Here is a 13,186-nt window from a genome sequence, read left to right as displayed (position 1 = left end):
TTAGTTTGTAATACGGTGTTTTTAAGGTAAAAATATTTTGTAAATGGTAACATTTGGAGTTATTTGTTTGTCTCTGACAGTCACTGTAAAGAATGTTTCTTTTCAATTTCAAAAAGTCAAGCGCAATAATAGTACCTATATTGAGACGTTGTTTTGATCAAGGTAAATCCTTTCCCTTCTACAGTTTCATGACGTTATTTTTGTTGTAGTTGTCTTTGTTTTAATACTATCTAAATGATTTTGTTTCATATTGGTTTCCAGAAATATATTTAATGAAAGTATATTCTTAAAATCTCCAGATCCAGTAGTAAGAAAGATGGGTAGTTCATTTTCAAGATCTTATTCTCCAAATAGTAATAGGTGTAGCGACAATACTGAAAGACGTGAGTATTTTTGTATTTATTATTCCAGCTAATAAGTTTAGGTGTATACCTATCTATTGATAAATGTTAATACTACAGGTTAATAGCAAAATAAAATAAATATAATTTCACCCTCATTTCTTTACCCCTAATTGACCAAAAATATTTATTTGCCTGACCATTTTATACTTTTCAATTAATTTTTATTTATTAATTAATGTTTGTCTAATGCATATAACTATATAGAGTAATAAATAGAAACTGGCTTAATACTTGTAATTCTTGAAATCACTTGTTGTGTATAAATCAGCTGTTTTCATACATTTAAAATTTTGATCATTTTATAGAACTTTTAAATTAGTAATTGTAGATTTTGGTATACTTTATTACTAATAATACTTGTAAATATTATAATTTCTATGTGATTATTACATTGCAGTTGTATATTTAAATCTTTATTGTACATACTTTACATTATCATCAAGAACATATATATAATTGGATTTTTAAACTAATATTGCAGTATTTATTTATTTAGTTAAAAAATGAGAACAAATAGATTCTAATCTAGAGTAAAAGAGTTTGTCCTTGCCGAACAAAATGGCCTTGGCCTAAATATGTATAAGTAGCTATTAAAAGTGGTCTTGAATGAATGAATATGAATGAATCTTGAATAAATAATTGGTCTTGAAGTTGAACTAGTGAGTACAGTTCATCATTATCATACTATATTACCTACTTATTACTATTACAACATTTTTTATTATTACATTTTATTAGGCAATTATTTATTGTTATTATATATAATGTTATATTTACATTTTAATAATAATATAGACAATTAGATACTACCATAGATGAAGTAAATATGATGAAGTAGATACCTACCTTATTCTATGTATTTTTTTCTCATACAGTATTATTAGTAGATACTAAGCATACAATATTAGTCTATTATTATAGAATTTTGCACCAAATCCTTCACTTTAAAAATTCTGTGTTACCCCAGTATAATTAACCTCTATATAATGAAAAAAAAAATTACTTACAACATACAATTTAAGTAACTTTGGTTGGTCTATCTATTATTGTTAGTAAGTCTCTAAACCCCATTCTCTCTGGAAACTTATAGTTAATTCTTTTGAATTCATCACAATGTACCGACTGACCTGCTTTCATCTTCATACTTATCATTTTTCATTGGTGCTATGTTAGTACATATCAATATCACAGAGTTACTTCTCCATTTTCATTTAATTTCATTCAAAAAAAGTACTCTATAAAAGATAAAATATTGTCAATAGTTAAACAATTCATTAAAGTAATGTAATTAACATAATAAATAAAACATTAATTAAAAGACAAATAGACAATACACATTCAATTGTTTGAAAACACTTATGAACTGTGGTTTTATTCATTTCCTTGTTGCTTGATATGAGTTTATCTGTTTCACACTACTGCTATTTTCAGTTGTAATAAAGGATTTAATAAAAATTCTGAAAAATCCTTTAATTTGTTTCTTGTAATAAAAATATTATTTAGTAAGCAAGATTTTTTTTTATGCCCATCTTATGGAAAGGGAAAATTGTTGCTTATAAATTGTGATGCCTACAATACTTTTCATGTATTGTTATTCTTGAGGATGCATCCATATGCTGTAAATTTACTGCTGTATCTTACCCTTTAAACCGAAACATATCTATACTATATCTATCAGTATTCAAATACAAGAGTTCTGTACATTCTCAAAGCCTGTATTAAAAATTGGCGTAATAATTTTAAACAGGAGGAACTATTTCCCGCGTCGACTCTACTGTGGAATATGTAGAATCAGTTGTCTGCAACGAAAATGACCTTAAAGAGAATGAAATGAAAGTATTCGATATCGGCGACGAAGGCAAAGTGTTGCTTGTCAAACAGAAAGGTGAAATAAATGCTTTGGGCACCAAGTGCACCCATTACGGCGCCCCACTTACTTCCGGCGCCTTAAGTGATGGAAGGATTAGGTGTCCGTGGCACGGCGCTTGTTTTAACATCAAGACGGGAGACATCGAAGATTTCCCTGGCTTTGATTCACTGCCTTGTTATCAAGTGACAGTTTCTGAAAAAGGACAAGTAAAGGTAAGATTAAGTTTTTAATAATTATGTTTATGCATAATCTTAAGGCTGGTCTAAACCGAAAAACAGATTAGCAGCCAAAATGTAGTAGCTAGATAGTAGTAGCTACTGGTGTATTTTTTGTAAACATAAATCATTCATATTCTAGTTTAGAAGTCTTGAATTGAATGAAAAAATATATTTTTTTATGCAATTTAGAATGGTAAACAAGCTGACGGCCCAAGCTAATCGAAAATGGTAACCGTCGCCTATAGATATGAAAAGTACTATGGACATAATAAACTATATTGTGTCGCCCAAGATACCCTTCACGCGTTGCTATTCCTGAGAACTAAGGTGTTATGCCTCTGTACCCTGTAATTTCATTGCCATATCCAAACAGATAATGCCTTCAAATCAAAATACAACCATGCAACACAACTGTTTTACAGCAGAAATACGAATGGGACAGAGGTATTCTGGAAGACGAGTTTTGTACAAAATACAAAACTCTGATACATTCATGTACCTATTACTTTTCAACATATTTATTTAGATGAGAAACAAAAAGAAATTCTATATTTTTGTTACACATGTTTTAACATACGAATAAAATAAAATATATATAATACGTATTTCATAATAACAAATATATATATTTAAGTACAAATTTAATAGGAAAACGATTTGACGCTATTTAAATATAACGACATTATAATTGACTTTGTTCAAGGATGGGAATATGTGAATTGTTTCAATGACTTAGTCATCATATCATTGTGGTGGAACATGCAATTTTTTTTCCGAATATACTTGAAAAAGTAAATAATGCTTTTAGCCATCTTATTACGTTTACACTAAAGAAAAAATCTAGCACTGAGTAACGAAAGAGCGATGTTACGCTTTTTTTGGTAATATTTTTCCAAAATGAAATCCGGGGGAAGAGAATTAATAGGATTCCATGCTCTACTCATATCTTAACCAATGTCTGCTCGCATCTTTGCCAGCTTTTTATATGAAGTCGACTAAATATTTTTGCTAACAGTAGGTACATTTTATTTACGTTCAACTTTTACTCGCGATTTCGTTCACCTGACTGGAATAATAGTAGCTTACTCGTACAACCTTCTGCCTTCTGCATCGTAAACAGTACGTATATACCAAATTTCAAGATATTTGTTTAAACAGTTAAGGCGCTAAGAGGCAACAAATAAACACTTCGAAATTTATTATACTAACATATAAGCAAGAAGTACATGTAATTTACTAAATGTTAATTACTATTTACATTTAATTCTCTATAAAATTTTACATAAGTGTTAAGTGGGAGACAAAATTTCACATTTTCGAGGTTGTTGGTGTGAATACGTTTTAGTATTGTGGTTGACTATCAAACATTCGGCGTCCACCGTAGTTTATTAACACTCGTTCATTTATATCAGAGGCATCATTCGTGTATATATATATATATATATATATATATATATATATATATATATATATATATATATATATATATATATATATATATATATAACTCAAAAAATATATATATATATATAAATGAAATAAAAATACCTTCGCTGTATGCATCTATCTATACAATTACAATAGACAATACAATACACTATACAATACAATCCATCTATACAAATACAAGTTGTTTCGGCAGTTTAGTAACAGAACGCCTTTCAAAATTCTGGGAATCTCCCCTTTTTTTCATTAAGCATAAAGAAAGAAATATTTTTATTCAAGTAGATTTACGCATTTTTGAATATTGATAGCAATGGTGACTAACCTCCCTATTACTAACAATCCCTTCCCCCCTGTTACAATCCTTATCCGTATGTTCGTAATTTGTTCCGTTAGGCTTGAGAATACGCTTTAAAATATATTGGTTATTTTGAGAAAAATAATAATTTGTAACGCTAGTTAAGTCAAAATACTACGTGACTTTTAGAAAATTCATAATGTCTTCAAACATTTACAGTGTTACTAATTGCTTTGAAAGAACTAATTTTATGTTATTACATTAACATATATGATGCACAGTTAAGCATGTGTAGGTACTTGCCTAAGAAGATCTACAAGAATCTATCTTCTTAGGTAGATATTTCATTCTTCTTTTTTTTCTAATAACCTTTTAAAAGAATAACGTCAATAAATTGTTGTGATGCCTATTACTAGTAGTAGATAGATACTTTCAATATAAAATTATTGAATTGGAGTTAAAATCACCGTCTAAATTCCGATTCGTCGTTAGCCTGCCACTAGGATAAATCAACTCGACAGAAAAATCAAGTGCTTTCAGTTTCACGCGGACATGAATATCAAGTTTATCTCAAATGATAAAATTTTATGAGAAATTAATATCCGTACTAAAATTATAAATGCGAAGATCTTGTTTATTACTATTATTTGTAATGCGGATTACCAGTCCCCCCGTTGCTAACAATATACCCTGTCAGGTCGAATCTAAGGGCCAGTTCAAATCAGAACACTTCTGAGAATCCTATTGCTAGCAATATACCCACCCAGGTCGACGTCCTTGCGGTTCTCCCTGGAAACTAACATGGTTAATTCCTGATGAATTCATCATGATGGGCTAACTGGCCTGTTTTCATTCTCATCTATCATCCTTCATTGGTGCTCCGCCAGCGTATCCCGTTAGCGCAGGCGAGGGCTACCATACCATTTTCATCCTTTAAAAAAAAATCTGAACACTTCTTTAATTCACTGAATACTACCTGGAAAAACTTTGTACTAGAGTGATAACGATTCAAAATATATATTTTTTATGAGTACGTATAGTCATTCTTGCTGCTAGTCACGTTTTAGTCATGCACACATTTAGATGCAGTCACTCAGATACTACCTAATGTTTTGTGTATGGAATGACTAATGTCCACTTGGTGTGCTTATATGCTATACAAAATGTGTATTTGTGTATTATGTAAATTTTTCAAAATCTAGGTTCTGGAGATAGGCTGGGATATGGCAGGGAAATTACAGGGTACGAAGCTATTATCTTGATACTCGAGAATGGCAACGTATGAGTATAACTGTCTTCACAGTGTATACTGTGATGCCCATAATTCAGTACATTTTTATAGGCGACAGTTATCACTTTCCTTCAAGTGTATCGTCAGTTAAATTATCATAACAAATGGTATAAATATTAAAACAAACTTTGTTGGATGTCTTATATTTTTTTTAAATGCTGATCCTGTATTCGGGAATCTTAAAACATAGTATAAATAGTGTTCAGGTTTGTATGATTCCTTTGGGTAATTAATTACTATTGTGTTACCCCATCCTCACCTATAATCCCTCATTGGTACCCCGCCAGCGTAAATTAATATACTAATAGCTTAAATAAAGTTACCACTCTATGATCACGTATTAAAACAAGTATAAAAAAAAATGTGACAATGTGCTAAGTTATTGTAATTTTTGACACAAGAAATAATCTTAGTCGTCAGGAGCGACAACACATGACATTATATTTATGTATATAGGTGACGGTTAACGCTTTCCATCAGGTAGGCCGTGAGCTTGTTTGCCATTCGAGGTAGGTAGCATAAAAAATGTACCAGTTCAAGTGAAGCGAACGAATTGCAATAGTCATGCGCGCGTTAACTATTTCAAGGTCACTTGTTGTTTTAATATTTTAATAACTACAGCAGATGAACTGAGGTATTATTGAAAAGATTTGGTTCTACAAATTTAGCACAGATATAGTGTGAATTCTAAGAATTAAAATTGAAGAAGCTATTATGAGTGAAGATATGACTTATTCAGTTGGATATAATATATACATAAGCTATATAATCCTTTAGAATTATCATGCTATATTGTTAGATGTAATTATAGACTGCAATATATGTATTTTGTAATAGAAACGGATACATTATGTTGAATAATTCTTGAAAAGAATCTAAATGCAAATTGATGTGACGTCATGTTATGACTTCATTGCTCTAGTCATAAGATATGTGAACAACAACCACGCACTTTCTTGATAGATATTTAAAATTTTTTGTCTTAATTATTATTTCATGTAACCTTTCTCGACCTACAGTCGGTCTATAATAGTCTTCTAGATCGATTAGCAACAGAGTACAAATTAGAAAAACAAAGTCCTCTAACTGTATAGGCTTCGAAGCATTTTAATTAATTTTTATGTTTTTGAAATAACTACGTATTTTATAATTTTTTGTTGAAAAAGTGTAATAAGAATCTTCTTTAAACCTCTTCTAAGAATGCGTTTCAGGCGATCCTGCTATTCTGTTTATTTTGCTGCATATATAGCGAGTTACTATTAATAATTATAGCCATTTATCATTTTACATATATTAGCGTATTTTGGTTAAGTGTCTACTATTATTGTATAATCCTAATGTCACGTTATTTAATTATAAAAAAAGGCATTAATATATGTATGTATAGTTTAAGTATACGCATATGGTGTAATGACGAATTGACAGGTAGTAAATAAAGTCGATATGTTTAAAACCAAACGACCTTGAGTTGCTTTGGCCAACTACTAATTTGGTAGATCCGTACGCACATACTTACAGAGTTTGAGGAAAAACCATAAGTAAAGTTATTCTTCATTCAGTAGTATATAACAGACACTGGCAGGGATGTAGGGATTTCCAAAAAAAAATTCTATTGATATAATAAATGTGATAGTTTGTAAAGATGTTTAAATGTATGTTACTCGATCACGTTTAAACAGTTGAGTGGATTGGAATGTAATTTGGTATACAGGTAGTTCATATCCTAATTTAACACATAAGATACTTTATATACTATTTCACGCGGGCAATGCTGCAGGAAATAACTAGTACAGTATAATTGGTATTGTACTAGGACAGAGTTAAATATTCTAAAATTTTTTATTAATTAAATAACATTATTTATCGTGAGACTTTTTAATTTAAATCCTCCCATTTCTGTTGAGATGTCTCCCTCCGCCTCCTCCACACGCGAGACTTACATTTGTGATATTTATAATTTTCTGCTTCATTTTACTAAGTAATTGATTTTAAACTTTTACCCGGCTAATCTATGCAAAGTAATAATAATTAAATTTAACTAGTCCATCTCTCTGTTTAATGAAAACATTTCTTTATTTTCAGGTAAAAGCCAAAATCAGCGACTTAAAATCTAATAAACGTATCAAAGATATGGGTTCAGTGTCCCCTTGCGATGGCTCTGTAGTAGTAATCGTGGGCGGTGGACCATCTGGAGCCACCTGTGCCGAAACACTGCGTAGTGAGGGCTTCAAAGGCCGTATTACAGTTGTTGCCAAGGAAAATTATTTGCCTTACGACAGAATCAAGGTATCCAAAATAGGCACTGTCACAGAAATCGAAAAACTACAAGTCAGAACCCAAGATTATTATCAAGATGCTAACATTGAAATTTTGAAAGGTGTCGAAGCCACCAATGTAGATTCAGAAGAAAGGTTGGTCTATCTAAACGACGGCTCCAAACTTCGCTACAGCGCCTTGTACTTAGCGACAGGGAGTAAACCTCGCGTGCCTGATGTACCAGGAATTAATATGAAAAATATTTTCACTGTGAGAAACTTTGAAGATTCCATGAATATTTTGGGGACATTGGGTTCGGAAAAAGATAAAGACGTTGTAGTTCTTGGTCTAAGTTTCATCGGCTTGGAGACTGCGGCCTCTTGCTGTCCAAAAGCGAAGTCTATGACGGTAGTCGGAAAGGACGCCGCTCCGCTTGGACAGGTATTTGGCCTAGAAATAGGTCGCAGCCTTCAAAAGTTGTTTGAAGAGAAAGATGTAAAGTTTCATTTTGGCACTACAATAATAAAATGCAACGGTGAGAACGGAGCGATAAAATCGGTTGAATTAGATAATGGAACTACATTACCAGCGGATATGCTTATTTTGGGCGTGGGAAGTACATTCCACACCGATTTCCTCAAAAATAGTGGTATCAAACTGGAAACCAACGGTGCGGTCAGCGTCAATGATAAATTAGAAACGAATATTAAAAACGTATATGCCGGAGGTGATATAGCATATGCGCCGGTTTATGCTCATGGAAACAAACAAATGAGTATTGGACATATAGGACTCGCTCAGTACCACGGTAGAGTCGCTGCTTTGAATATATTGAAGAAGGAGATTCCCTTGAAAACGGTACCATACTTCTGGACGATGCTGTTTGGGAAATCCATACGTTACGCCGGATGTGGCAAATCTTCTAATATTCAAATAGAAGGAGATATAAATGAATTGAAATTTGTTATATTCTTTTTTGATGAGTCCGACAAAGTAATTGCAGTAGCATCTTGTATGAGGGACCCTATTGTTTCTCAATTTGCAGAGTTTCTCTATCAAGGCAAATCTCTTCACAAAAAAGATTTAAAAGACGATCCTTTCGCATGGACCAAATCAATAGTTCCATGAATCCACTAAACTTGAACATCAATAATTTATTATCACTTATTTTTATTATTATAATTTAATAAGTTAAATTGCAAGTAATCATTTTATGTTAATATTACAATGTGATAGCTGTTTATTAATATCATTAGGAAATGGGAAGGATAACGGCATCTGACATATACAAATTTGACAGGCAGACTTCAGTTTTAGCATAATTTGTATGAGATTATAGTGAAAATAAACACTTTCAATTAAAAGCAAATAACGCAAATTGGTCCAGAAATCTCCGAAAAATTACTGTACGATATGCATCAATAAAACTATACGTGTCGAACATAATTATAACAACCACCTTTTTTTATACCTTAATTTAACCAAGTACATAAAAACAGGTAGTAATTAATAAAAGCGTGGACAATATAGGTAGGTATAAGAGCATAAAATTAAAAAATATTTTTCCCATAAAGTACACTAAAAATCAATAAAAAGTAACATTATTATAATTTTACTAATAACTAATAAGAAATATTATAAATATTTTAAAGATAAACCAGAAATCTCGGCTTAACGAATCTCGATTTCAACGAAAAATCGCGTTTAAAACTATGAGATCATAAAAAAAATGGGATATCCTACGGGAGCACCTATTTCAAACCATTTAGACGATATTGTATGCGAACATATTTTGCTGCGCAGTCAAACAACAAAATAATGTTATGTGTATGATCTTTGAAATGCTGGAAGCATTGGAATTGTGAATAAAAGTAATTTCCTTAAATACATAATTTAAGTAAAGTAGGATATCCATATGTAAATTCAGCAAAGCAGACCAATAATTAAAATGCTTGTTTTTAATTTGTTAGTTTTTTGAAGCTCAAATATTCAGGATTTTAACGAAATAAGAGCTTATCTACTAAAACAAATTTAAAGTAGTGCTATCTATGTATGCTTCAAAGTTCCTCTGTTATTGTGATTGTTAAGTAATTAATGTTTCGCTTATACCTACTAGGTATTCTAAAAAGTTCAACATTATACATTTGCTTTTATTTTTTATAATTTACTACTTATTAATGTTCTTTGTTAAAAAGTAAGAGACATAGATATTATTGGGCATTTAAAGTATGTTGTTTTAAAGTGATATTTTCTTGATATATGATTGAGATTTGAAAAAATCTAGACGCAATACAATTTATAACGTAAGTACACATAAGGATTTGACCACTATTACTGGAATACAAATACATATATAGATTATATAGAAGTGTAATAATATAGGGTAATTTATTGTTCATAAATAATTATAACAATATATTATGTTGTTAATACGTTATGCGAAGTCATATTTGACACTGCACCTTTTTTTGAGGGACTAGGCCTCCCCCAGGAAAATATTGATTTTTTTTTACATATTAATTATATCCAGTGCCAGCTATAAGAACAGAGTAATGGTGGTCCGACAGCGTCCAAGGGCAATCCCTACCAAACAGACTTCAAATATCAAAACAGTTTGTTATTGTTCAAGTAAGTAGTGTGAGCAAAATTAAGATACTGTTGTGTTTTTCTTGTTCTGTTATGTATTATAAATAAAGAAATGTATGTCAGCTTGGAAGCTCACTCTTATTTAACTAATATTTAAAAACAAATCTCTTTAAGATACTGGAGCGTCTAACAAAGATCCTAGATAGGCTTTTAGTATTGAATAAGAGTTCCGTTTTACGTAGGTACTTATATAAAGTAATATTATGCAGTTCTTATAAGACACTCAAAATTTTTAAGTTGGTAGGCATATACTTGGCGCCTCTATGCATTTTTTTTTGTTTGAAACTGGCACTGAATATTTCTAGTAGAAATGTTTCTAACATAATTGATTATATAGAAAAATAACAAAGCTTGCTCCAATATAAAATGGACATATTTATCGCGGTATAAGAAGTGTTATATAATATATATATAATATTATATATTTACAAATACATATGTTTAAAAAGGTTTTCTTTTTTTTTCTAATAAATATAGTTGATACTTATTGAAATAGCAGTGCTGTATCACTGTTTGCCTTTTTTATTGCTTACTTAATTGTGTAGTGCACAAGAGTTGAGAGATTAATACTTAGATTGATGGATACAGTTACAGATATAGGTGTAGTTTATAAGATTATTCAGTGATACTATTCATGAATATGAACAACTTTGTTTAAGGAACAGGTGTCAAAATGTGGAAATATTTTATTCAAATTACATGATTGATTTAGTATATGTATTTTACAAAAGTTAGGTGTTGCCATGATATTAAAAGTAGTTTAATAATAACATATATTTCATATTAATCTAGATAAGTCCATTCATATCATAATTTTGACCCCATCTTAAGTTAAATTATTCAGTTTCATGAATACTTGTGCTGGGTTCCAAATTGTTATAGGTACCCTTTCTGTTACGATAAAAACAGTATTATTCTCATATTTGCAAGTACTAATATCACTTGTTTGTACCAGCTCTACAGGTTTAGTTTTAAAAGTAAGTACTTTTGTAAATTATATGTGATGTTTTGATGTGATATATTTTCATCAGATTTATGTATACTGTTGATGAATAAAGTTGATATGTGTATAAAAAATCACTTTTTTTTTAATAGGTTTATTTTTACCTTGCTTCCTTGTGCTATGAAATTAACCCTTAGAGTTTGAGTTTTACCCCACACATTTGGCATTAGATTTGAAGAACATATTTGAGTTTAATGCACAAAGTAGTTTGAAGACCCTCCAATTACTAAATATTGTTAGAATAATCTGTTTGAATAGATCATAATTATAAGGTAATAAAGTTTTGCTAAAATTGTCACAGTAAGACTGTAGTAACTAATTGAAAATTTTGATCTTTTATTTTTTTTTTATTTTTACTAATATACACTAGTTTTTTGCCCACTATTTCATATGCAACATATTTAAGAAGTAGGAAAACCAATGAAGTAGACTATTTCTAGAAAGCATATCAAGATAAAACCTATACCATATTTTAAGTTACAGGGATACAACTGTGAAAACTACAATTTGGTGCAGTAGTTTGTATGTAATACTGACACAAATATAGAGACAGACAAACAAGATATTTTAAAAATTTTATTATGCTGTTTTTGAAGACTTCACATATCAATTTTTCTAAAATATTTCCCATGTACATACCTCATCTAGTTACAATTTCAGTATAATAGTAAGATCAGCAAACTGTCTTATGATTATTTATTTTTTATTTGGATTTTCATTAAATTTTATTCAAATTATATTTTCAGATGTAAAGAATAATAATCCAATCAGGGTACTTTTTTAATTACAATAAACACTTTTAGGTCCATAATTTACAGTTTAATTTCTATAAAATGTATACAACTCGGATGTGTAATTCATAACAGGTAACAATTATTATGTTAGTACTGTAGATAAAGACAGATTATATGATAAGCAGAACAGTTGCATATATTAGTACATCCTCTTGTTACATGAAGATATAAATTCTACAAACTAGTTAATATACTAATTACTAATTATACTACAATATTTCTATTCCCATCCCTCAGTAACACGAAGATGTTTTAGTCGTTCATATAATGTAACATCTTCTTTAAAATATCTTCTACGTTGTTCTATTATTTCGTTGAATTTCTGTTCTTGTTTTCCTAATGCTTTGGCATGACCACTACTTTCAGCCTGTAATAAAAGGGTGTATGTTCAACGAATTACATTATTATTACCACTTTTGTTTATAGATATGTGATAAAAATCGTTTGACATATTTTAATATTAATTTAATAAAGATCTTTAAAAGGTTCTGCACCTAGGAGTAATAATTCTAAAATATTTTTGTTTTTTATGAAACTAAAGGTACTGTATTAATAAGCATTACATATAATGTGCCCTATAAATGTTTTATTTTTATGTTAAACTAAGTTGTTACAATACATACTTCTGTTAGATAGGGAAATCGGAGATATAACATGTTTTGCTCTTCAATATCGAAATCCTGCTTGATACGGTTTAGATGCTTTCTTTCCACCTGTTTTACCAAACGATCTTTTCCTCTAAAAAGATGTCCATTTGGGAGGCGGTTTCGTCTAAATAAAACTGTAGTTATTCTCATAATAGAAAAATATTTAGTAACACAATTTTGAAATTTTTTTGCAGACGAGGAGAAAAAAATTAGGGTTATGTCGAAAAAGTCGAAATAGTAATAATAGTAGTAAGTTTTGTCAAAGTCAACTTGCTGTCAATTAAATTGACAGCAGATGTTGTGTTCAAGAATGAAT

The 13,186-nt window shown here is 30.1% G+C and overlaps 2 protein-coding genes across 3 annotated transcripts; one reads left to right on the top strand and one right to left on the bottom strand.

Moving 5' to 3' along the window:
• The first annotated feature begins 34 nt into the window (after positions 1 to 34).
• Positions 35 to 10,496, top strand: LOC113515218 (apoptosis-inducing factor 3). Of its 2 annotated transcripts, none has more exons than XM_052896134.1 (4): positions 35 to 162; positions 300 to 383; positions 2,152 to 2,486; positions 7,607 to 10,496. In XM_052896134.1, the coding sequence occupies exons 1-4, from the start codon at positions 93 to 95 to the stop codon at positions 8,906 to 8,908; spliced, it is 1,791 nt and encodes a 596-aa protein (XP_052752094.1). In that variant the 5' UTR covers positions 35 to 92; the 3' UTR covers positions 8,909 to 10,496. The 2 variants fall into 2 exon arrangements, with proteins under 2 accessions (XP_052752094.1, XP_052752095.1); XM_052896135.1 differs by having other exon boundaries at positions 37 to 162; positions 262 to 383.
• Positions 10,497 to 12,226: 1,730 nt separating this feature from the next.
• Positions 12,227 to 13,121, bottom strand: LOC113515098 (ribosomal protein 63, mitochondrial). The gene is made up of 2 exons (XM_026899242.3): positions 12,847 to 13,121; positions 12,227 to 12,590 (listed from the first exon to the last, which is right to left on the bottom strand). The coding sequence occupies exons 1-2, from the start codon at positions 13,018 to 13,020 to the stop codon at positions 12,444 to 12,446; spliced, it is 321 nt and encodes a 106-aa protein (XP_026755043.1). The 5' UTR covers positions 13,021 to 13,121; the 3' UTR covers positions 12,227 to 12,443.
• Positions 13,122 to 13,186: the final 65 nt, after the last annotated feature.

The sequence above is a fragment of the Galleria mellonella genome, unplaced genomic scaffold, assembly GCF_026898425.1.
Source record: "Galleria mellonella isolate WM207_F2 unplaced genomic scaffold, CSIRO_AGI_GalMel_v1 utg312, whole genome shotgun sequence".
NCBI classification, from domain to species: Eukaryota; Metazoa; Arthropoda; class Insecta; order Lepidoptera; family Pyralidae; genus Galleria; species Galleria mellonella.
The sequence above is the reverse complement of the archived record's forward strand: the minus strand, read 5'-3'. Positions and strand labels throughout refer to the sequence as shown.

What these genes read in the sequence shown, in the direction of transcription:
- LOC113515098 (XM_026899242.3), bottom strand. Translation starts at nt 13,020, where the DNA reads ATGAGAATAACTACAGTTTTATTTAGACGAAACCGCCTCCCAAATGGA. An exon ending in GATTTCCCTATCTAACAGAA is followed by an intron (nt 12,591 to 12,846) that starts GTATGTATTGTA and finishes CTTTTATTACAG; the next exon opens with GCTGAAAGTAGTGGTCATGC.
- LOC113515218 (XM_052896134.1), top strand. Translation starts at nt 93, where the DNA reads ATGTTTCTTTTCAATTTCAAAAAGTCAAGCGCAATAATAGTACCTATA. An exon ending in GAGACGTTGTTTTGATCAAG is followed by an intron (nt 163 to 299) that starts GTAAATCCTTTC and finishes TAAAATCTCCAG; the next exon opens with ATCCAGTAGTAAGAAAGATG. An exon ending in CTGAAAAAGGACAAGTAAAG is followed by an intron (nt 2,487 to 7,606) that starts GTAAGATTAAGT and finishes CTTTATTTTCAG; the next exon opens with GTAAAAGCCAAAATCAGCGA.